The sequence below is a fragment of the Chrysemys picta genome, chromosome 2, assembly GCF_011386835.1.
Source record: "Chrysemys picta bellii isolate R12L10 chromosome 2, ASM1138683v2, whole genome shotgun sequence".
Taxonomy (NCBI): domain Eukaryota; kingdom Metazoa; phylum Chordata; order Testudines; family Emydidae; genus Chrysemys; species Chrysemys picta.
In genome coordinates this window covers 248962583-248988975 of record NC_088792.1, presented here as the reverse complement: position 1 = coordinate 248988975, position 26393 = coordinate 248962583, and the positions used below count along the sequence as shown (strand labels likewise).

The following is a 26393-nucleotide window of genomic DNA, read 5'->3' as shown; positions in this document are numbered from 1 at the left end:
GCATTATATCGAGGTAGAGGTGTACTGATGAAATGCATCTCATCTGTGACAGTAGCTAAACAAAATTAAAGTAACTTAGTTGTAATAGCTCATGCACATTGTACAATGGAGATATGCATGGAGCCTAGCACCAGCTGGCTTTAGCAAAGTCAACACATTAGCCTAGAAGAAGCTCAGAGACCAACATCATTTTGCTTGTATTGACTAATGGGATTGCACAGGAGTCACCAGGGGCAGAATTTGGCCTCTCATGCTTCACAGTAAAGGATCCACTTTCAGGCAAATACGTTTTATTTCAATAAGTGCAGGCCAGGCCATCTACCGTCAAATAGGAAAGGAGAAGGAAAATAAGAGGCTGCATAGGCACAAGCTCCTGAGTAAGAGGAAGGCCTTGTAGTTAAGGCAGTGGGCTGGACTAAGAAGATCCAAACTCTGCCACAGGCTTCCTGTGTGACCTTGAGCAAGTCACTTTCTCCCTCTGTACTCCAGTTCCCCATCTGTAAAAAAAGGATGATACTAAAACTGTGAAAGAAAGGAAGGAGTAAGAGACAGTCCTAGTCCCTGGAGAGCTTACAAAACTGTGTGTTTGTACAGTGTGTAGCACAATAGGGTCAGCTCTCAGACAGGGCCTGCATGCACTTCTGTAATGTAAATTAATTGATATTACTACTACCTCACTGGGGGATTAGAGACCTATGGGAGAATTATCAGTTCCTGCAGGACAAAAGGCAATATTGCCCTTGGAGGGCAGGAAAATTTGGCTAACTGCACTTACATTAAAAAAAAAAAAAAAAAAAAAAATGAGGAGTACTTATGGCACCTTAGAGACTAGCAAATTTATTTGGCATAAGCTTTCGTGGGCTAAAACCCACTTCATCAGATGCATGGAGTGGAAAATACAGTAGGAAGATATATATACACATAGTACATGAAAAGATGGGGGTTGCCTTACCAATTCTAATGAGACAATTCAATTAAAATGGGCTATTATAGTTTAGTCAAACTTCTAGATGATCAGCTGTGTGACAGCCCTGCAAGTCACAGTGAGAAGGCTAATTGCAATGTTAGACACGGGATCCTTATGCAGGGATTAAACACTTTTGATGTAAAGAACAAGCACTTAAGCTTGGATAGGAAAGTCCTCTTAGAATTACATGAGCAGTTAGAGATCACTACTTGGAGCAGATGTGTTATTTTGGTCATGGACAAAGTAACAATGGTAACATGATATATGTCGGGTTATGTAACAGTAAGACACAAACAGGCATTAAGCAACCTTTGAGCTTTTCACACATGGAGGCTGGGGTGAGTCAAGTTATTGCATCACTTTGGCAGTGATACAAAGCATTGTTGTTGAAAGTTCTAAATCCAAGATTGATATGAAACTCCATGAAAAATATCCTTCTAGTGGGAACATGGATACTAGCTTTCACCCACGAAGGAACTTTTGGGGTGGGAGGGAGGAAGAGAAGGGACATCTTCGTAATGGAGGGGGAGTGATAAGTAACAGTTAATGATCCTTTTTTTCTTGCTTACAATTATATAAAACAGCAATTCCATTTTCAAAGCTCTTTACAGTCTAATTTTCACAAACACCCCTGTGAAGCAGACAGGGATTATTTCCCACCACAACCCCCCACCCCCACCCTCCCCGGTAGAAAGGCAAAGTGACTTTCTCAAAGCCACAGGAGGAGTCAAGTCCTGGATTCATACCACTAGTCTAATGGCATGGTAGCTAGGCCATAGCTCACTGGGCTCAGCATAGCTTTAACCCACTTCTGGCACAGCTCCAATAGAGAGGAGACAAGCTATCATCTCTCCTCTGAAACCCTCCCCATTAGCATTAAGAGAATTGAATTCAACTTTCCCATAGCCCTGTATTTTGTTCTAAGCCCCCTTCATCAGTCTTAATTTCCATTCTTGCCAGTACAGCCAACGTAACTGGTGAATTTTAAAAGTGATGCAATTCTTATGTACATTAGGATTATACAGATGAAAAGCACTCTTTATAGAGGACATTAATATTTTGACTTAGAAATAGGTTCTCAGTCTGCCTGCTGAATTTAAATTTTAATTGGATGGATACTAGAAACTCCCTTCACAGCTCTCTACATTTTGCTCATTATGAACTTAAAGGGGCAAGCTAAAAGCTGCAACGGTTATTCCTAAAGATGACTGTACAGTCGCCATTTTAATCCAGTGGGAGAAGGAAGAGTTCACTTAGCAATAGGTGTTTTTCCCATTCTCCTCCACTATTTCACACAATTAAAAAGCTGCAGTTAAATTTGATGTTAACAGTAGCAAAATGAGGACAGACATGCCTGGAAATACGTGGCAGGCCGCAACATTTAACACAAAAGAGGGACACTACCTGCCCATCACCCATACTCTCCTATACCAAGCATTTAATTGGTTCCAGCGTGAGGCTTACAGGCTCTTTACCATATAACCCAGCCTACCTCCCAAGGCTGAGCTTTCTCTCAGATTCCCAATATCCACACTGACAGAGGGTACAGCAGGGTGGGGACCTCAGCTTGCAAAGGCCACAAGGTCTCACCCCCGATCACATGAGCCCAAGGCCCAATCACCAGAACCCCAGGTCTTTTACCTCTGGGAACCATTCATTTTATTTTTAAATGCCCTGGAAACCAGCTACGAGTTGTGAAAAGTAAAACCACCATCTCAGTACCTTACTTAGATACCATGTGCATGCCTACATAACCCACTGTGGCTTGCAGATGCTGCAAGGAAGGCAAAACTCCCTGGTCCTCCGTCAGTTGGCTCATGGGAGAAAAAATTCCTTCCTGACCCTCTAAACAGGCGATTGGCTGGAGACTCCCATGGAAGGAGCTACTTATTGTCCCTTGGTAAGTGCCTCCTTCCCTTGCTACTGGAACTGTCCTCCTTTCACCACCAGCCCATCAATTTCCCCCACCCACTGTTAAAAATACCACCCACTTACATCAGTTATGGAAGTGAGTTGTTTTCTTCTTATCCATTAAAATCCTAGGACTCAAAGTACCAAGTTATTTATAACATTAAGGTCAGAATAGGTGTGAGCTCAATGATAATACTATTACAGAATCAGCCTCACTGTACATCCTGTTTTAATTTTGTTTTAAATAGTAGCATTAGCTTCAGAAGAGAATCCCTAGAATAGTCTATGGTCCTCAGAGTCTATTTTCACAGGCGTTATTTGCCCTTCATTCTATTTCAACAGAAAACTGCAGGGCCCTCAATTTTTCTGTGCTGATTTTTCAGATGACACTAAAATGTTGGTCCTTTTGGCTATAAGTTGTTAAAGATCCTAATGCATTAATTTTCCAAGTGCAAGGAGTTTGCCATGCCATCCTCCTCCAAAATCCACCCTTTATCACTGATGTAGTCCGTTATATGCCAGATGGTTCCCACCCTCCATCCCAGTATTAGTTGGATGTCTGTGGCCAGTATGTCAGATAGAGATAGGATCTTGCCTCATTTATGTAACTTGAATTCCAGAAGAATGTCATAGTCTAGGCAAGTACTGAACAGAACTCACAGGATCAACCCTGGATATGGAAGAAGGGAGCAATTACCACAGCTCATCTCAAAGCCATAGTTCTGAAAAACTGCAAGAACCCAAACGATGGCCAAGAAAAACCCCACATGAAGCAGAGCTGATTTTTATATATAAATAAAATCACAAGCAGTGGAACATACGGGTTCCCCTTCCACACAGTTGACCACCTCTATCAAAAGAAGTTTCAAGAACACCCACAGAGCTAGTGAGAAGCCCAAAGAGTAGAGCGGCATAGTGGCAATATCACATCTTGTGCAAAGCAGCTAGCAAAAAACAAACAAAACAAAAAACCCCCACCTTTTCAATCCCACTCATGACATATCTAAGATGAAACAAGTGTAGGTGGCAACTATGGGGAGTTTCAAAATGATTGTTAAAAACCTAACTGCCAGTTAATTTTAACAAATTTTACTGCTACACTGTATATGAATTTGAACATGCTACCAACTTTACCACAGGTCCATAAAAAAACCTAATCAATTTAACAGACACCCTTCAATATCTTGCTATTTACAGATAAAGCCTTTGCATCTCTAGTCTTATGCTTCAAGGTAATTGAGATCAACTGAATTACCTTGCTATCTAGCCTAACATTCAGTCTGGTTCAAGCTCAGAACAGGGCCTCATGTGTACGACACTCTTAGTAGATGTCCATCAAAGGCCCTCTGCAGGTATTTTTCATACTCAGACCCTTCCCATTTGGCTTAGTTCATTCATAGTCACTTAACTCCCTTATCCTTTGAACAGCTGGGGATGAGTGGAAAGGGGGGGGTCACAGCCAGGCCAAGTGATCAACTGGTACCTTGTTTTTGTACAGCAGGAAAGTAGAATCTATATTACAATTAAAAAACAATTCCTTTGATATCAACCCATTTGTCAAACTGATATTTAAAAAACAAGATGTAAAGCTAGGGCATGTAAGGTATGTAAAGCTAGCTCATTTGTTTGACACAAAACACTCCAATACAGGATTTGTTAATTAATATGATAAAGCTGATTCAATTTATCATTGATTATAAACCCCAGAGTCTTTTCAAAATTCTCATTCTTTTTATATTTGCATACTTTCTTAGTCCTTCATGATCTGCAATATTTGTCCTTATCAAACTACATTTTATGGGAATCAGCCCATTTTTTCAATTGGGTACAGTAGAGACTATTTTGATCCTATGTTCAAAATATTTGCCACTGCTTATGTGCCTTATGCCCAATCCTACCAGTAAGTGAGCACCCTCAACACTCCTATTGAAATCACTCAGAACTTTCATAATGGCCCCTTGATTAACATTCCCCATTCCATTTTTCAGATTGGTAATGAACACACTAAAATGTAGCATTTTATATAGAGTGCTATTCTATAACAAATCTGTGTCCGGTCAGGACAGGACTTCACAGTTTACTATGCCACACATCACAGCCACTCAAAACTTAATTGCAACAGAGGAAATAGAGAAGAGATTCTCTGCTTCAAAAGCAGAGCTACAATTTGAGTTGCAGGAGAATCCCATGTAGGTGTTAGCAATAGAGGCCTTAAGGACACAAATGAGCAGTTCTGAGACAAATGAAGGGCAGTAACACCCCAACCAACTTGTTGCAGGTACTACAGTAACTTGCAGTTGAAAGACAATGTTTAATCTTTACAAAATGTCTGCTCCTTTCCAGTTCTCAGTCTCTGCTGCTAATAGAAACAAGCTCCATCAATTTAGAGATATTATAGGCAAAATTGCAACAATACAAACCATAATCTGTTTCTGCTTTCTAAATATTTAACAATACTGACTGTATCTGCAGCTTCATTTGCTAGATGAAATTTAAGCTTTAGAAACTTGTGTTTTTCCAGATCATTTTCAAACTCTTATTTCTCTGCCTGTTAGATGTGCAGAGACCTCAGGGCCCAAGTGCCTCAACAGAGCCCCAAGCTGTATTAAACTCACTTCCACATTTTCACTATGCTTCAGCAGTTTTTAAATGGAGCAATTTAAGTGACTGATTAGATACATATGAAATTTGCCTTAGTTAATGAGTTACTTGTATGTAATAACTTAAAAGAAAAGCCATATTTGATGTTCCCCCTCAAGATAGGGCTTTCAGCTTACAGAGATAGTGTTGTTTAAATGCAGACACCTTTAGTTAAATTCTATTTAAAACCATACAAACATATGATGTCCTCTTTCCTTCACCTTTACAGTTCCAGCAAGGGAACTAGGAATTATTTTAGATCTTCTATAAGTCTCTTTATACATTATCACTTACAAGAGCTCCAAGGTTCACAATCTGAACTCAACTAGAAGTTAGCAAACATGTATTTCTTTAATATGATCTCTGAAATTTGAGATGCTGGATCTGTTCTCCCTTTGATAAATAAAATTGATTGAGAGCCTTGGAGGACAGTTGCTCCAGGCACTGGTTCCAGTTGTTTCAAGTCAACATTAAGAATATATATCAGATAAACAGCAATTGTAGCCTACTGCAAGTGAATAACAGGAAATACACAATATGAAGCGAAGAGATCTACTGCATGTACTAACTGCTAAACCAGCTTTTTAGACAGGTTGGCTCAAAGGCACAAAATTAGTAGATATTCTCCAATTTCTTTTTACAAGAGATGTCATTTACTGCTTTTGTTTCAAAATGAACCAGCTACGACCACTTTTAGAGGTGAACAAAATTCAGTATCACTGACTAGGAATACTCATGTATTTTCTAGCAAATACCTAAGCCAATAAGAGGTATTTCAAAAAGCATAGAGACATGAACTTTTTCAAAGTGACCCCATTTATGCTACAGAAAAGTAACATATTAGTGTGCAGAATGGATAAAAATCCATGGCTTTTTAAATAAAATCTTGATTTTTTTTCATTTAAAAATGTGTTTTTCTTATTTAAATGATTTAGATAATGACAGAGAGTACACTTATGAAGTTTGTGGCCATACCAAGCTGGGAGCGGTTGCAAGTGCTTTGGAGGATAGGAATAAAATTCAAAATGATCTGGACAAACTGGAGAAATAGTCTGAAGTAAATAGGATGAAATTAAATAAGGACAAAAGCAAAGTATTCCACTTAAGCAGGAACAAATCGGTTACACACATACAAAATGGGAAATGACTGTCTAGGAAGGAGTACTGCAGAAAGGGATCTGAGAGTCAGTGGTTCACAGGCTAAATATGAGTCAACAGTGTAACACTTTGCAAAAAAAAAAAAAAAGCAAGCAACATTCTGGGATGTATTAGCAGGAGTGTTTAAGCAAGACACGAGAAGTGTCTGATTAGGCGTTAACTGGAGTATTGTGTCCAGTTCTGGGCACATTTCAGGAAAGATGTGGACAAATTGGAGATAGTCCAGAGAAGAGCAACAAAAATGATTACCTGTCTAGAAAACGACCTATGAAGGAAGATTGAAAAAATTGGGTTTGTTTAGTCTGGAGAAGAGAAGACAGAGGGGACATAACAGTTTTCAAGTACATAAAAGGTTGTTACATGGAGGAGGGAAAAACATTCTCTTTAACCACTAAGAGCAGGACAAGAAGCAATGGTCTGAAATTGCAGCAAGGGTGGTTTATGTTGGACATTAGGAAAAACTTCTTAACTGTGAGGGTAGTTAAGCACTGGAATAAATTGCCCTGGGAGGTTGCAGAATCTCCATCATTGGAGATTTTTAATAGCAGGTTAGATAAACATGTCAGGGATGGTCTAGATCAGTGGCTCTCAACCTTTCCAGACTACTATACCCCTTTCAGGAATCTGATGTGTACCCCCAAGTTTCACCTCACTTAAAACAGACATAAAAATACAAAAGTGCCATAGCACACTACTACTGAAAAATTGCGACTCATTTTTATCATATAACTATAAAATAATCATTGGAATATAAATATTGTACTTACATTTCAGTATATAGAGTAGTATAAATAAGTCATTGTATGAAATTTTAGTTTGTACTGTCTTAACTAATACTTTTTATGTAGCCTGTTAAATCTAGACGAGTTGCTGTGCCCCTTGGAAGACCTCTGTGTACCCCCAGGGGTATATGTACCCTTGGTTGAGAACCTCTAATACTTAGTCATGCCATGAGTGCATGGGACTGGACTAAATGACCTCTTCAGGTCTTTTCCAGTCCTATGATTCTATAAATTAAATACAAGTTTATTTTTAAACAATATTTAAAATTTGAAATTGACAACCTATGTTAAGGCTTAAACTTACTAAATTAAATTATATATATAAAAGTGATATTTAGCAGCTCATGTTTGCTGCCAATTTTTAAAAAAAGTCAAACCACTAAACTCACTGGCTAAGCACCTGGAACCAGAGTTGGTTGAAGTACTAAAACAGCATTTGACAGCACTAGCCTTTTCTGCAGGTGCAGACAGAATATTATCTTAATTTCATTTTATTCAAGATGCTCAGTTCAATGACTATTTCATTCAAAGTTCAGACACCAATTGGGAGATGAAAAGCAGGAAAGCTTGTTTTCTTCTTCCAATCTATGAATAAAAACTAGGTGCGAGGATACAATCTACTAGTTCTAAAATCTCGAAGGCAGTTATTACCAGGATCAGTTCAATTCAGTAACTACTAGGGCTGTCAAGTGATTTAAAAAATTAATCATGTGATTAAAAATTTAATCTTGATTAATCACACTGTTAAACAATAGAATGCCACTTATTAAAATATTTGTGGATGTTTTCTACATTTACAAATATATTTTATTTCAATTACACAGAAAAAAAGTACAGTATTTTTCAATTCACCTAATACAAGTATTGTAGTGCAATCTCTATCATGAAAGTTTGAACTTACAAATTTAGAATTCTGTACAAAAAACTGCACTCAAAAATAAAACAACGTAAAATTTTTTAGCCTGCAAGTCCACTCAGTCCTACTTCTTATTCAGCCAATCACTAAGACAAACTAGTTTATTTCCATTTGCAGGAGATAATGCTGACCGCTTCTTGTTTACAGTATCACCTGAAAGTGGGAACAGGTGTTTGCATGACACTATTGTAGCCGGCATTGCAAGATATTTACCTGCCAAATGCGCTAAAGATTCATATGTCCGTTCATGCTACAGCCACCATTCCAGTGGACATGCGTCCATGCGCATAGTTTCTGCTCAATAACAATCCAAAGTAATGCAAATCAATGCATGTTCATTTTCATCATCTGAGTCAGATCCCACCAGCAAAAGGCTGATTTTCTTTTTTGGTGGTTCAGATTCTGTAGTTTACGCATCAGAGTGTTGCTCTTTTAAGACTTCTGAAAGCATGCACGATACTGTCACTCTCAGATTTTGGAAGGCACTTCAGACTCTTAAACCTTGTGTCGGTTAGAAATCCCACACTGGTACCTTCTTTGAGTTTTTTGAAATCTACAGTGAAAGTATTCTTAAAATGAACATGTGCTGTGTCATCATCCGAGATTGCTATAACATGAAATATATGGCAGAATGTGAGTAAAACAGAGCAGGGGACATACAATTCTCCTCCAAGGGGTTCAGTCATAAATTTAATTAACGCATTATTTTTTAACGAGCATCACCACCATGGAAGCATGTCCTCTGGAATAGTGGAGGAAGCATGAAGGGCCATATGATTGTTTAGCATATCTGGCATGTAAATACCTTGCAATGTTGTAGTTATGTTCCCGAAAAATGCAACTAAGTGAACGATGTTAAGCAAATCCAATTTCCCCGTAAGAATTAATGTAAATGGGGGGGGGGGGTTAGGTTCCAGGGAATTTTTTTTCACCAGACAAAAGACTCATTCATATTATACACACACACACACACACACACACACACACACACACACACACGCAGGATAAGTTTTAAATAATTTAATATGGTACACAGCGACGATAATTGTGAAGCTTGGTTGAGGCAATGAAGTCAGAGGGTGGGATATTTCCCAGGGAATGCCTTACTGCTAAATGATGAACTAGCATTCAGCTGAGCCCTCAAGGGTTAACAAATTGTTGTTAATGTAGCCTCACACTCTACAAAGCAACACGAATGGAGGGGGCGGGAAACAGCATGGCAGAGACACACACTGTGTGTGTGTGTGTGTGTGTGTGTGTGTGTGTGTGTGTGTGTGAGAGAGAGAGAGAGAGAGAGAGAGAGAGAGGTGCATTGCCCCTTTAAGTACGCTGACTCCACTCTAAGTACATTGCCTTTTTAAATAGATTAGCAAGTTGAGACAGCAGCTCCAGCCAGCAAGGTCCCTCCGTCTTGAGCCCTGTTGTGTCCCCCCCTTGCTCTATGGAGATAGAGCAGGGTGCACAAGCAGGGGGAAGGGGGACACCCTGACATTAGCCCCTTTCTTCCCACCCCCTTGCACAGCAAGCAGGAGTCTTGGGGAGCAGCTCCAAGGCAGAGGGCAGGAGCAGCACATGGCAATGGGGGGAGGGACAGCTGCAATTGCTAGCCTGCTGGGCAGCTGCTGCACAGGAAACTTAAGGGAGCGGGGAGCTGATAGGGGGGCTGTCAGTCCACCCTGATTCCAAGCCCCCACCAGCTAGCTCCAACGGGGTGCTCTTCCTACAAGCAGTGAACAAAGCAGACGGCTGCCAAACGATGTTATAAGGGAACATTGCGCAACTTTAAACGAGCATGTTCTCTAATTGATCAGCAATGTAACGACAAAATGTTAACTGGGACGACTTTAAGTGAGGAGTTACTTTGATTTCAATTACAACACAGAATACAATATATATGAAAATGTAGAAAAATCCAAAATATGTAATAAATTTCAATTGGTATTCTATTAACAGTGCAATTAAAACTGATTAATCGACAGCCCTATTAACTACACATACAGTAATTCTTTAGTTTAATAAATCAGTTTTAAATGTAAAAATATAAATATATGGAGATATACCTATCTCATAGAACTGGAAGGGACCCTGAAAGGTCATCGAGTCCACCAGCCCCCTGCCTTCACTAGCAGGACCAAGTACTGACTTTGCCCCAGATCCCTAAGTGGCCCCCTCAAGGATTGAGCTCACAACCCTGGGTTTGGCAGGCCAATGCTCAACCCACTGAGCTATGTATTGATAAATTCTCTTCTGTACCAAGCACTTTTTTTTTTTTTAATTAAAATGACATTTTTTTGCATTTTAATTGAATTTCCATCCACAGCTTGACACAAATCATAAGTAAAAGATTAATCTAATTCTAGTAAATAAAAAACTGCATAGTTCACCACTTTCTAACACAATAAAAATATAAAAATTAAGAATCAGAATAAATGTGTGTTAAACTAGATAATTCTTAAAAAATAGGTATAGATACAGTGTTTCCTCCTGGTTAGCAAAAAAAGCAACAAGTTTAGTGTAAGTTTAACTATATTTAGTTACAAATCAACATTTTAATCATTAACAATTAACAAGAGTCAACCTTTCTTTAGGAAAATACCTAAAAAGTACAAATGCAAAATAGGATTACAATCTATTTAAATCAAGGCTTCCTGATTTAAATTATTAAAATTGATTTAAACCACTGAGTTAAATCAGTGCACCCTGCTACTGTTCATTTCTTGCTTAGTCTTATTTTTAAATGTGAATCTGGTTAACTACATAAATCATTTATGAATCCACATTCTGCCTATTCTGATTTGTCAATTTTGATCCCCTGTATTACTGGCTCCCCACCAATTTATTAGATTTAGCCACTTCTGAAACTGAACCTACTTGCATTTAATTTACTTAGGCAGGAAAATAAAGTATTCTATTACTGTGGCCTGGTCTACACTACAAACTTAGGTCGAAGGAAGCAGCATTAAGTGGATCTAATAATGTACCTGTCTACACTACCAAGTCCCTTCTGCCGACTTAAGTTACCTATAAAGTCGACTTCTGTACTCCACCTCCGCGTGAGGTGTAGCGCTTGATTCAACATCCACGGGTCGACCTGGGGATAGCGTAGACCATGGGTTGACAACCTTTCAGAAGTGGTGTGCTGAATCTTCATTTATTCACTCCAATTTAAGGTTTTGCGTGCCAGTAATACATTTTAACATTTGTAGGTCTCTTTCTAGAAGTCTAGAATATATAACTAAACTATTGTTGTATATAAAGTAAATAAGGTTTTTAAAATGTTTAAGAAGCTTCATTTAAAATCAAATAAAAATGCAGAACCCCCCCCAGACCAGTGGCCAGGACCCGGGCAGCAGGAGTGTCACTGAAAAATCAGCTCGTGTGCCACCTTTGGCATGTGTGTCATAGGTTGCCTACCCCTGGTATAGACACTACGTTGTGTAATTTGAATTAATTGGCCTTTAGGTGGTGTCCCACAGTGCTCCGCTGTGACTGCTCTGGAGAGCACTTTCAACTCCATTGCACAGCAGCCAGGTATACAGGAAATAGCCCACCTCTCCTGTTAAAGCCCTGGGAACTTCTGAATTTTCATTTCTTGTTTGATCAGCATAGAGAGCTCCACTACCCATGTTTACCATGCTACTGCTGTACCTTTTGTCACTCTTGAAGGCCTGTAGTTAAAGAACTACTAACACATACAGGTTTGAAGCTACACCATATATTTGTCAGTAAAATAAGTAGATTTGACCGAAAACAAGTTTACAAGTCATGTATTGAGCCCTTTGAAGAATCTGAAAGTACAAGACAATTTAAAATTTGAAACACCACAATGGAATATTACCAAAACATTTTTATGTTCCCTAAAAGCTTTCACTGTTGTACATTAGTTTCAGATGAAACAATGATTTTTCCCCTTTAGATGTCAGTTTGGTTACAGCTTCAGGAATCAGTGCAGCATAGTACAAATTTTGTTAACAGGTAATGATGGATTCGGGTAGGTGCAAGAACATTCTGCAGAAATAACTTAAGAAATTTAAATGTTTCCTCCCAGAAAAAAAAATAAAATAAAAGTGCTGAAGACGTATGTGCAACTTACAAACATACTGGAAAGATATACAAAGGATGGAATTCTGAAACAAGACAAATGAATATTAATCTTGTATCACAGCTTAAGAAAAGAAAACTAAAGTATATCAATTATATTGTTAATCATTAGCACAGATATTTACACAGAAAGTCGCTGAATTATGTTTCTATAGAAAAACTAAGCTAATAAAATTTAGTTTCCATTTCTGAAACAGAAACATTGTTGCATAAGCACAAAGGTAAGATTTGTTGCCCGAAAATACTCTAAAAACAGAACATTTTCCCTTAGTTCTGCAAGTCACTGTTTCCTATGAATCAGAGTAGGAGCACACTGATTTATTACAACTATCCTTTTGAGCACACTCCCCTATTTATTGCTTGTCAGGTAATATTAATGAGTACCCCTGTTCTGTAAGCCCTAATTACAGAAAGTGTTTTCCCCCTTTCAATATTTCTTTTAAAGCAGATCAAACTTTTTACTTCCGTGCTTTTTAAAGAAAATAGCATCTCTTTGTTCAATTTAAAATTATAGCAAATTCTTATGTTAATTGCACTCTTTAGCTAGTTGGATACTGAATTGAGATTTATTGCTTTACATTGTAATTTTGCTAAAAACACAGTTACAATGTACAGATTGGGAGACTAGTGCAATATGCAGCATTGACCGTTTATTCAATAAATACTTTTAACCCAATTATTGCCAGCCAAGGCAAACAGTGCAGAAATTGTCACTTAATAAACAAAGATCTATATATAAATTTAACATTTTTTTTTATAAAATCAGTTGCTACTATATTCCCATACAATTATTTCAGAGGTTTTTTCCACATAAAAATTGACTATTATAAAAATATAGAAATGTCAACATGTTTAGGGTTTTACAAATTTTCACAAAGCTAACTTTTACATTTATATAGGAATATCACACTTTTGTAAAAAAGAACTTGATAAAAGTAAAGTGAACTCTGTTAGAGACATTTTCTGCACTGACCATTCTGTAACTTTGTTACAGCTTTCTTGGTCATGTGTGTGTGTATGTGTATGTATATATATAAATAAAATGTTTAAAAGGAAATAATTTGCATTCCCCTTTTAACTTGAGGTCTGTTGTGTATAAAGAAGAGCCATTTTTACAAAGGTGTTCACAGATTGTTGGTCAGAAATTTTTCACACTAGCTTATTTAAAAATAAATTCCAATCTTCACCTAAAAATACCTCCCGCTAATGTGAAACAAACAAATTAGTGTTGTGTTGGGAAGCAATTCAGAACAATTTAATAAATTTCAGCAACAAAATGTTACTTAAACCACCAGTCAAAATTTAACAATGCAATTGTCAATTACTATTTCTGATACCTATAAAATATAAAAATGCAAGAAATCTTAAAACTATTTTGAAGAGAAATAAGATTGTATAACCATGTGGAGAAGATCAGACTAAATTTATCCACCAGAGATATTGACCCAGTAATTTGATGCATGCGAGTGAGCCTCTACAATTTTTGTGGAAGCCCACTCAAGTTTGTGGGAATCTGCACGTGTACTGGGGCTGCCCTCACAGATTAGGGGTTACATGATTGGGGCCATAGTCACTCACTGCATTGGTGAATACAATAATGTGCTTTCCAAAACCTTATTTTACCACAGCAATTATTTTCAATAGCACCATCAATTTCTCAGATATCTGTGCCACGCAAATCCAGATAGTATGCAACAGGTTTGTTTCTTCCTGAAACACCACAGTCATTACAAGGCACTGCTTGTCATAAATAAATGCAAAACAATTTCCCCCCCCAAATTAGTGACATTTAAAGTATGAATATATGTTACGAAATGTCAATTCAATTTATCATTACATAACATGGTTAGAAAAAGCTAAACATTTGATGGAATTAACCAAAATATATTTATCATAGTTTCATGCATGTTTATTATTTTACCATATAAAAAAACAGAAATGATAAAGTATCACTATCAAATAATGTAGCATGGTTGTTAAATAAAGAAAGCTACGCTGAATTTTCCAATCTTCAACAAAAAGTCTACTCTAGACATAACTCAAGTATAAGAAGTTGGAAAGTTATCTGATATATTTGCAACAGTTTATCCCTGCAGAAGAGTGAAAAGCCTATTGTCTAGAGCATTCATATTGAGGCACAAGGTAGTTGAAGATACTCAGGCAAATTTTATGGCTAGAATAGAATTTCAGAGGTGTCTGGCTACAGGTTTCCCCAAAAGCAGCTCTTTATAGTTCAAAACACCAATTGCAACGCCTGAAAACAATATTTGGTCCTTAATCACTGCTATCATCATCATCGTCATCATCGGATACATCATTTAAAGGGGACTTGGGTGACTGGCTGTAAGAGTCTGATCTAGTGGGCTGACAAGTAGTCATCTCCCCAGTAGAAAGAAGATCATAACAGAAGTCACAAATCCGCACAGGCTTGGAGGACTGACTGGGAAGAAGAAACCTCTTTTCAGAACAGGGTCCGCATACAACAAAGCCACATTTGCGACAGTGGTGACGACGATTGACAGGTGTAAATTTTGCTTTCTGACAACGCATACAAACAGTAGCCTCTGAGTCAGGTACCCAGACAGCTGCATGTTCATTACTGGGAGTCTTCCCACTTTTGGAAAGCAAATCAGAAACACATTTATTTATGTGGCTCATCCATTCAGACTTCTCTGTGGCAGTGGCAGCATAAACTGCAAAAGATTTTGTAGGTGTCTTGATAAGCCACCCATTCCGTAGGTCCCCCTCATCTTGGATGGAATCAATAGTGACATTTTCCAGTGGAATTATGTGCTGTTTATTGTATTTTTTCTTCTGGATAACAATGTTGCCATAGACAAGAATATCATTGAATAAGAAAAACTGTCTTGCTTTAGGTTTCTTCCTACACAGCTTTGTTAACACTCCTTCTCCAATCAGAACACGACCAGGAATAGTCAAAGGTTGACCTGCTGCTCCAAAACAGTTTTCCACTATACTTATTCGTCTAGTATTTGCTTCACTGTTTGCCAAGCGATCCACCATCTTTTACAGGTATCCTAAAACAAAAATTAATATTTTGTTAGAATAAGACTGATTCACAAAAGCATTCTATAGTCAAATAATTTAGTAAAACAAATTACTTGAAACAGCTAACAAGACTGATGGCTCCGGGCACTGCTAACTGATAGCACTTTTGTATTCAATTCCTGCTCAGGTCAGTAACAATTAAAAGTTTCCATCAATGGATGCCTTTTTAGTAGGCTATTTGAAAGAAAGTTGATCTGTCTAGTTCCCAGTGGACAGGTGTCCACATCACAGAAACCACCACCATAAACGACACCAATAGCAACCTTGTTGATAATACTCGGAGACAGGGTAGGAGATTGAATGACCCTCCTTGTCCCTAGAGGTGGTCCCTTCTCCAGGTACGGATAAATGCCCATTGGTAGACCAGCATAGAAAGACTTGCACAGCCACTGCTGAGCTGTACCTGTTCTCTAGACTATATTTCTGAATGTCTGACACTATTCGCAAGCTCTAACATTCACAAGTTTGATACAACTGATGGTTTGTTTAGAAATTGAGTTAACACCAACAGGAACATCACAGGACACGCTAGCATAAATATTGTTAATACAGCTAGCCATTATCTTAATTCTTAAGTGTATCTAGTATTGTTATATGTATAGTATATAAATGTATATAGTATCTTACACACACACACGTATATATATATATAAATAAATAAAAATAAAAATATTGCTAAGTTGCATTGTACATACATTTCAGTCATGGGCTGAAAATTCTACACCTGCCTATTCCTCACTGTGAAGTTTTTCTTGGTGAGGATAGGTTTCTAAACAATCATCAATTTCCACAGAATTGAAGTGCTCAAAAAAGTTCTAGCCTTTATGGTTGCACAGATACAGTAGTCTTTCAAATATGAACAAAAAGAAAACTGTTGCAAAAGTGTTTTCATGCATCTGCAGATAGTTTTTCACTGCATCTTCTGTTGTTCAGAGCTTTGCCGACAGGCAGAAAAAAGGAAGTGAAGGTTGATTAGTTTCATAGCTGCTATTCAGAACCTTAAGGTCAACAGTAAACTTTCAAGAATTGTGTCTTTTTGCTGATGCTTGGGAAAGATCTGAACAAAAGCAAGTAAGACCTACCTCCTCAAAACAGGTGGAGAGTGGAGACCTGTTTTCCTCCCAACTTTCATCACAACAAAGAGGCACTGAAGGGGGAGAACATAAAGCCCCTCTTCTCTTTCAGCTGCTAAAAAGTGGTTGGGTAGAAGTTTATGGACACCTACTAGCCAGAGATTAATATAAAAAACAGAGCCCCACTTCCCTAAACTGGGCTCAAAGACAGTATACCAGCAGAAATCTTAGCTTCTGTGGGCTGGGCTTTTCACCAGAGTACTGCCCCTGGTTCTCACTGGTGGGAGGCTTCATACGACAGCAACAAGCTCCAGAGGAAGCCAATAAATAAAAGGTACATGACAAGAGAGGTTTCTTGGGTTTTGTTTACATTTATCACAGGCTTTTATAATCCCTCAGTGACCCATTTATGAGGTTTAAATACTGCAGTAACTGCTCTTATGGCATCTCTGGGCTAGTCTATACTAGAAGCACTACAGGTGAAGATGTTCTCTGCCCACAGGAGAGAGCTCTTCTGTCAGCATAATAAAACCACCTTCCCGAGAGGCAGTAGCTATGTCAACGGAAGCAGCTCTCCCACCGACATAGTGCTGTCCACACCAGCACTTAGGCTGATGTAACTTGTGTCGCTCCGGGGAGGACTTATTCACACCCCTGAACGACGCAAGTTATACTGACTAACCTGTAGTGTAAACTACGATTCCACCATATCTCACATTATTTTGTGCCCATAAATGCCTGAGACATTAAAATGAAATATTTCAGTACCTGTTTAATTCTTCACTTTCTTTTGTTTATTCAAGTTTACCCAAATAGGACAATTTGGGGTTTTATTCATATTCAAGGAATCCAAACATACTGCTTGAATTACTATGGCATGCACCTATACTCCAAAGACAATTCTTGTTCAGTACCAGAGGATTAAGTTCCACCTACAGTTATTAATTTTAGCCACACCTCCCAGATATATGTACCACTGAGGTGTCCTAAACCCAAGCAGTAAGTACACCTCTAACTATCACAAGAAGAATTAAAACTGTAAGTAGTGTTTCAAACTAAGTGATCAGCTTCACAACGGCCAGCATGAAGATCATTTACTTTCTGGAGAAGTACTAGCAACAATAAGTAATAGGATTGCTTGCTGCCTGACTATACCTTGCTTGCTGCCTGACTATACCCTGCCTGGGGATGTGATGCAAATGAGGTTTGGCACCAATAAGTCTTATGATTGTTAGCTGCCGTCTGAGGATCAAAATCACCAGTCCAGATTGTTGACTATTGAAGAACAGGATAAATTTCTTGTTTGTGTAAGAGTTAGTTGTGTAACCACTCTTGCTTAATGGTACACTTGTAATAAGCAACCTTTTGTGAATGATTAGATGCCAAAGCTGAAGCATGTTCATTCCAGCAGCCATTTATAATTAAATTTACAAAGCAACAGAAGTTAGTCACAGATTTGGTCCAAAGGGTATCTATCGAGTTCACAGGCGAACATTACTAAAGCATACAGCCAACTGGGCACAGAATAAGCTATGAAAATGTATAGAACAAAACTTGTTCTTCTATAAATTTCATAGTTTGTGCCCAGGTGGCTGGCTGCATGCTTTAACTAACTCACTGAAGAACACAGCATAGCTTCACTGATCCAGTTCACAAGGAGTTAAGCAGACCTGTAAAAAGTACTTTGTTCAGCAAATTTTTTTGGTAAAAGTTTAATAGGATAGCTTCTCAAAGTGAGTTGAAGAGTAAATTCTAACCAGGGTAATTAAAGATAAAAAACAGTTTAAGATGTATGGGTTCCAGAACATGGGTTTTAGTGACTCCACCTATAACTTGTTATTAAGCCACAAGTTACTGGGCTCAGTGCAGGAAGTTCTATGGCCTGTGTTATGCAGGGCAGGAGACTAGGTCTGGTGCCGCTTTGAGTTGGCATGTCCTGGTTTGTGGGGAGCAGCTTGCTTCTCATGAGCTGGCTCAAACAACTCTCCACCTCTCTAAGAAGTGGGAGGGTTCGAGAAAGTCTCCAAGCTCATTCCAACTCAAAGTGGCCCCAGACCATGCCATAATGACAGATGCAAAACCTGCAGACATATCTCCACTGCTACAATAATCAACACCCCCACAACACATCTTTCAAGATCCGTGGGCCCTACACATGTGGTGTACCTCATCCAGTGCACTAAAGGCCCCAATGACAACTAAGGGCATGTCTTCACTAGCAACATTAAAGCGGTGCCACGGCAGCGCTTTAATGTGGCTGTGTAGTTGCAGCACCAGCACTGGGAGAGAGCTCTCCCAGCGCTATAAACAAAAACAAACACCTCCATGAGGGGAGTGGCTCCCAGCGCTGTAGCACTATCTACACTGCCATGTTCCAGCGCTGAAAGTTGCAGCTCTCATAGGGGTGTTTTTTCACACCCCTGAGCGAGAGAGAGTTGCAGCGCTGTAAAGTGGCAGTGCAGACAAGTCCTTAGTGGGTGAAACCAAAACAATCACTACACTCTTGATTGAATTTACATAGGAAAATTATCAGAGACAAACACACCACATCACCTGTGGGTGAACACTTCACAGAGCCATCACTCTATATCTGGCTATCAGTCCTCCGCCTCAAAGAAAACCTGCACAATGCTTTCAAAACCCTGAAAGCTTAAATCATACTCTGATAGACACTATCCACTAACTCCCTCTTTTTGTCTGATGACTGCAGAGGTGTTAACGAGCCACTCTACCTTGAATGGTCTCTTACAATGTGCGCTAACTACTTATGCTAAACAATTTTTTCCACCTTGCATTTTGCAGTGACATGTAACCAATTTCTGCAGGCTTTAAGAACTCATTCAAAACATTTCTAACCTTTACCGTCAAGAATTTTCCAAACACGAAGCAATGTAGGGGGTTTCTTCCTGAAACTACAAACATCCATCTTCAGTGCCTTTGATACTGCTAAGAGCTTTCACAGGCAGAAGCAGACTGAAAACAAGACAGTGGTTTCTTGAAGCCTTCCAGATACAACCTATTGGGCTTGTCGATAGATAAGAATTATATCATATTAAACCATGATCTTGAGCAGTCTTGAGAATTAATAACGTTAAAAACAATTTAGCATTCAGTTATGTTAAACATGATGACCCCCATTTACATCAAATGCTAAGCAGTGTTTAAATGTTGTGTCAGTTTCTAAATACTGGTTTCAGAGTAGCAGCCGTGTTGGTCTGTATCCGCAAAAAGAAGAACAGGAGTACTTGTGGCACCTTAGAGACTAACAAATTTATTAGAGCATAAGCTTTCGTGGACTACAGCCCACTTCTTCGGATGCAGGTACTGTCCAGGTCATGCTCTAACCTGATGCAATTTCTCTGTAAGTTTACAGGTGCAAGCCAACTTAACATAACCAGTTAATAACAGATATAAAAAAAAAAGTCCACAAACGACAGTCACTGGTTTAAATAAGATGATTTAAGTTAAACCAGTGCAACCTCCAGCTTTAGATAATACCAAAGTCAGATAAAGAGACCCCAAAGTTAACACCCCACAAGTGACACAAAGGGAAACAAAACACTTACAAGCCTCCTGCAGGGAGGCAGAGTTCCCAGTGGGAGCAGAGACTTCATATTCTGTTGCTATGCTTCCCTCCATGCAGCTCCAGCTCGGGGGGGGGGGGGGGGGGGGGGGGGGGGGGAAGGGGGGAGGGGACGCAGAGGAGGAGGAGGAGGAGAAGGGCAGGAATGGCTGGCACATGCTGCATTCCAGCTATTCCCAACATTACAGCTGGTTGCTATTTCTCAACTTCTCTTTAGCGTCCTCTCCTGGATTGTCCCAAATGGCTCTGTGAGGGTGGGGAGCCATCCTGTGTTCCCACAAGACCTATCCTACCCACCATGAGGCTTCCACAGCCCAGCAGGGAAGCAGGCATTCAAACGGACAGTTCTTGCCTCTGCAATTGCACAGAAGGCCAACAGGGAGCTGCTCAGAACACTCCTGGCTCACGCCAGGCAACATAACAAATGAAATTCAATATAAATAAATGCAAAGTAATGCACATTGGAGGTAAAATTTTATCATCTTACAGTATTATAAATTAACTATGACCTCAGGAAAGGGACAGAGGCATCATAGAACCATGCTCAATGAAGAGCTCTGCTCTGTGCAACTGTGGTTAAAAAAATAAAAAGTCAGTTGCATAGAGAATGGGATGATGAATAATACAGAGAAGGCTTTTATATAAGTCAATGGTGTGGTCTCATCTGGAATCCTATGTGCAATACTGCTCACTCTGTCTCAAAAAAAGGATATTGCAGAACTACCAGGGGTTCAAAGAAGGGTGACAAAAATGATGGAAGGCAAGGAAAAAAGCAAGACCGAACAGATCGGAATGTTACTTTGGAAGGGACATGTAGATATGATAAAAGTATATACCATTCATTATTTTATATAGAGAAGGTTCTCCCCATTTCAAACACAAAAATAAGGATATATTCAATTAAATTAAAAGGCAGGAAATTAAAAACCAATAAAAGGAAATACTTTTTCATACAATGCATAATAAAACTCTAATTCGCTGCCACAAGAAGCTGTTGAGGCCAAAAACTTTGCAAGATTAAAAAGGGATTGGATAATTTTATAGCTATCAAGAATATCCATAAAAGTCATAATAAAAGGGTTGCATAAAAGACATTAAACCTTATGCTTCAGGCCTTAGGCCAATCTCCAACTGTGAAAGAACAGGATCAGACCTGATGTGCAGTACAGATTATCCCATATCTACCTACTCTGGGGTTCTTACACCTTCCTTTTAAGCATCTGAAGTTGGCCACTGTAGGAGACAGAATGCTAGACTAGATGGACCTGGTCTCTGATTGAGGATGGAAAGTCCTATGTTCTTGGATATGCAGGGGAAGTAGCGGGAGACAGTTGGACATGGTACCATCAACTTCTCCCCATAGCAACAGGGTTGATTAAAAATACTTCAGTTTAAAATTTGCAGGTCATATCCTTTCATAATCAAATTTTATTAAAGTCCCTGTGGAGGGCCAAAATGCTGATCCTCAAGCGTAACAGGCTAAATGGCCGTTTAAATATCTTGTGTATGAACTTGGTTTGTAATTCTTTATTTCATGCTCCAATGCTTGTGATTCTTCATCTTTAATTCAACTGATCTACATTTGCAACTTTAATTAAAGTTTTTCGTGGGAATTCAAACAAGAGGCTACGTATACCAAAACAAAAAGCAAGTTTGTCTGAAGGATCAGTTGACAAGTGATACTAAATGCACAATACATAAATCAAGATAAACAAGAGTACTAGTGTGTTAGCCAGCACATTATACAAAAAATGGCTCCATCTCCTGAATATAATAGATTTAAAGGCAGAAGTTCTGTAGCTGTGAAAGTCGAGGAACATTTTGAATCTTGACATACTGTGTTTATCATAGTCCAAACCAATTCTGATCTTACACAGTAACCTGAGCCATTGCAGCATTTCACTATATTCTTACCTTGGTGCAATAATGTTGCTCTTGAACAATATACTGTAAATTACCCCTTCAACAGGAAAAAAAACTGGACTATGTATTTTAAATCTCTTTAGAAAATGCTCTAAGTCATTCAGACTTATGGATCTATTTTTATTTTACAAAATGACTGGCCACAAATTCTGCATAATTCAAACCTCCTCTCTTGCTCCTAATCCATATGGTAACAATTACTGAACACAAATGCAATCAACCCACATTTTGCTATGCATCCGTTCTTGAACACTCCTGTGAAACAAGTACTACATATTAGCACTAGCTGAATTCACTGTACATGATTACTCCTGGGGGAATTATGTGCCACTGCATATGCAGAGAACTTATGTCCCCCACAGATTTCTTTGCTTCCACCCCAGAAAAAAATGACTGACAAGAAAGCAAAGGCAAGCAACAAGAGTGATCATGCGACCCTCCCCAGCAGTAGTATCGGGTGCCCAGGACAGCTGGTAGAGAGGTAAATCATTGTGGGGCAGAACCCAGAACCCTCCCTGACGAGTCCCACTCCACCTGCACCACCTCACCAGATCCCCAAACTACTAAGCCCCAACCAGCTGCACCTGGATCCCCACACCCCCAGAATCTGGACCCCACCACTGAGCTTCCCACACCCAGACAACCCCGCCAAGCTCTATCCCCTCCCCAGAGTCCAACCACCTTCACCTGAACCCCCCTGCAGAGTCCTATTACCATGGACCCAGAACCCTCCCGACAAGCCCCTCTGCATCCAAGTCCCCCACTGAGCTGCCCACACCCAGATTGTCCCACAGAGAACCCTCTCAACCCACATATGGATCTCCCCACACTAAGCCTCTCCACACTTGGATCCTGCCTTGCTGAGCCCACCTGGCAGGGAGGGCAGAACCCTAGGGTGTTTCTGGGGCAGGCCCGGTCCCTGCGCTCTGTCATGATTGGGTGCAGCCTCAGGTTCAGCCTCACCCTTGAGTCCATGTCCTGGAGGTGGAGGGAACTGCACAGTGAACTCCCACCTCTGTGCAGCCAGTGGCCTGTGCTCCCCAGTGCCATGCTGGAGCCTCCACATTTATTTGACAAATACAATTTGCAGAATTTTGTAGAATGTCCTCGGGAGTAACACGATGAGACAATAACACTGATTTTACTTGATGCTCCTTGAGTGCATTAAGTTAATTACCTCCTCCCTACAGCCCTTTTGGTATTTCAGCCTTATTGAAGAATGTAAAATACATAAATTATTAACACAGAGTGCAAAAATACTTTATCGGAGCTTCACACCTTTTAAGACCATTTCTAATTGAAGATTCTGAGCAAAGGCTTCATTTTATTGAGGTTACTTGTATTAATTATCATGACTTCTTTAAGTTAGTATCTTGCTGTAATATGTAAATTTCATTACATTAAACACTACACAACAAGCTGCACTTATGATTAAAGCAATTCCCCCCCTTCCCCCTTTACACACTTTAGTATTTCATACAGAAATTTTAGTTCAATAACTGGACTCCGAACCTTTGCTGCTTTTGTGCCACAAAATAGCTTTGATTGCTACTATATACTAGAACTAAGTATTTTAATTTCACCATCTCAACATCCCAAAAGGTTAAAACCAGCCAAATAAACAAGCAACAAATATCGTCAATATAGTTCATGTTCATCCTTAAGTCTACATTTAAATAAGAAATTGAAGCTTAATTCTGTCAAGCAAGAGTGAAAAACAAATAGCAGAAAACTCAGGCTTGTCTCTCTATTGATCTATATAGCACCCTGCTGTTTAACGTTTGGTTTTAGCCTTAACTCTAACTTGCTGATAATAGTCACGATGGCCATATCTACATTAGCATTTCATAAAGCCTCCTACCACTACATTACCGTCTTTGCCGCTCTCTAGGAGCCATACCCAGGCTATATCCACAATTAACAGTTGGGGTGGAGGGAATGATAAAGAACAAGGATATTGTACCTGACAATTGAAGTTGGACACAGCTCTGCATAGAGCATTTCTTCATCTTGGCCACAATGTACTGGGAGTCATGAATGGAGTAACAAAAGGCAAAGAGATTTAATTTGAACTCTCTTCGGCAATCTTACTATATTGCCAATTCTCCAATTCCTCCTTACTTCCTGCCCTGGACAAGGAAAACTCTTCCTATTCTATTTCAGGGCCCTTCCACAAGCTATCCAGTGCTCTCTATTTATATCCCTGCTTTAATGAGCTCCTGACCACCCCTATTTTGGTTGCCTTAGTGTACGAGTTAATTGTAATGAAAACACATTATCCGCACTCAAATTAACTCATCTGAGTTAGCCTAGCTCAAGCAAGAATGGCCATACTGCAAAACACTCCAGCTACACACAGCGGTGTTACTGCACAAGTTTACCATCATACTCACATTAAGGGTTTGTATGTGAGGATGGGACTCAAGTTAACTGAAACGACAGGATTACTTTTTTCCTACTGGGAGAAAAACCTGAAGTTGCCACCTCTGTGACTTATTTCCAATCACCCTCCCCCCCAAAAAAATCTTGCAACATGGTGATCCTTCTCTAAGTAAGGAGGACTCAACAAGTCTCCTGAAGCACATTAACACTGTTGTACATATGCCAAAATTTGGTCTCTTGAGGAACTTTTAGGAGCCTAGAAAACTTGGGACCCAAACGACCTCACTGTTTAGGCACCATATAAGTAATACTTTGATCCCATGTGTTTCTTCGTATAACTGGGTCCACAAAAGAATCAAAATAAGTTCATGGAGCATAGGTCCCTGAATGGCTATTAGCCAAGACGCTCAGGGACACTACCCCATGCTCCGAGGATCCCTAGCCTCTGACTGCCAGAAGCTGGGAGTGGATGACAGGGGATGGATTACTCAATAACTGCCCTGTTCTTTTCATTCCCTCCAAAGCACTTGGCATTGACCACTGTCAGAAGACAGGATACTGGGATAGATGCTGCATTCCCTCTAAGCTGCGCAGTTGGGCAGCCGCCCAGGAGTGATTCAAGGGCCGCGCACTTCATTAGCAGAACTGCGAACATCTGGCAGCATGTGTTCACGTGCCCCTCCCCCCCCGCTGCTTTGCAGCCATGTTGTTCCTGCCCTCTGCCTTGGAGCCCAGGGCCAGCTGTTCCTAGGACCCTCCTGCTGGCTGTGCAGAGTGGGGGAGAGAGAAGAGGGTGCTGATGTCAGGGTGTTCCCCTCCCCCTCTGTATCCTATCTCTGCAGAGCAGGGAAGGGGGGGGGACAGGGCTCAAGAGCAGGAGAGCTGCAATGGTCTGAAGTCTGAATGAGCCTTCTGAGCCCTCCCATGGCAAGTGAGAGGGCCTTAAAGAGACAGCGCACAGCATCTCTCAGAGACTTCCCCAGCAGCCAGCACACACACAGTCTCTGTCTCTCTCTCACGCACACACCGTCCCAACACATACTATTTTTGTTATTGTTACTTCTTGGTACTTCCTGCAATGCACATATATTCTCTGTAATTTTATTCTTTCTAAGTGTGTTATTTTAGTTTTTTAACTGGTCTATACATATCATAATTTTTATTTCTCTTATGCTTAAATTTAATTCTTTGAGTACTGAGTTCTAAAATGCCTAACCTGTCCTAGTTGGAGTAATTATCCCTAGGGTAACTTTAAAAAAAATATATTGAAACTAGGTTTTTTGTTTCTACTAGTGGTGCACATCCACACATTACTTTGGTGTACATAAAATTTATTCCGTACATGGATGGAAAAAATTAGAGGGAACATCGGCTAGATGGACCATTGATCTGACCAGTATGGTTGTGCTTATGTTCTACCCCCAACTCAGACTGGGGAGAGCAGAAAGAGACCAAAAAAAGAGGAACTTCTCTTAAGATGAGCGACACCAAAACATTTCATCAAACTCCCACTGTGAAAATATTCCAACAACAGCTTTCAGGTAACACACCAAGTTTACCATAAACTTGGCAGCCTGCCACTGTAGTCATTTAAAGCTTGCGCAATGTACCAAAAGTAATTCGCTAGAAAAGGAGAGGGAAGGGGACAATAAAGAAAAATCTTGTTACACAGCAGAAACCCTGTCATCCAAAACTCCAACTGCTTGGCCCTCCCTTTCCAACCAAGAACCAGCTGACTTCCTGTTCTGACTCTCAATTACCCAAATGTATTTGATGCTGCCCGAGAAGTTCAGATAATGGGAATTTTACTGTTTTACTTTAAGAGTGCTATATTAGAAAGAAATGCTGCTGCAATGCAACAGTAACTGTAAAACTAAACTAAGAGCAA

At 39.6% G+C, this 26393-nt stretch overlaps 2 protein-coding genes across 7 annotated transcripts in view; both read right to left on the bottom strand.

The window, feature by feature from the left end:
* Positions 1-26393, bottom strand: part of LOC135981207 (uncharacterized) — a 104814-nt gene that overhangs the window by 51175 nt on the left and 27246 nt on the right. The window lies entirely within an intron of this gene.
* PLEKHF2 (pleckstrin homology and FYVE domain containing 2) overlaps positions 1-26393 on the bottom strand; it is a 128467-nt gene that overhangs the window by 79556 nt on the left and 22518 nt on the right. For 2 of the 6 annotated variants that reach the window (XM_005291612.4, XM_065585944.1), the window contains exon 2: positions 12207-15513. The exons of 1 other annotated variant lie outside the window; for it this stretch is intronic. In XM_005291612.4, the coding sequence (XP_005291669.1) occupies positions 14750-15499 (750 nt within the window). In that variant the 5' untranslated portion in view covers positions 15500-15513 and the 3' untranslated portion in view covers positions 12207-14749. Of the gene's footprint in view, positions 1-12206; positions 15514-16626; positions 19422-19473; positions 19642-26393 lie in introns of those variants that run through there. 3 more of the 6 variants (XM_065585942.1, XM_065585943.1, XM_065585945.1) reach the window with 3 other exon arrangements.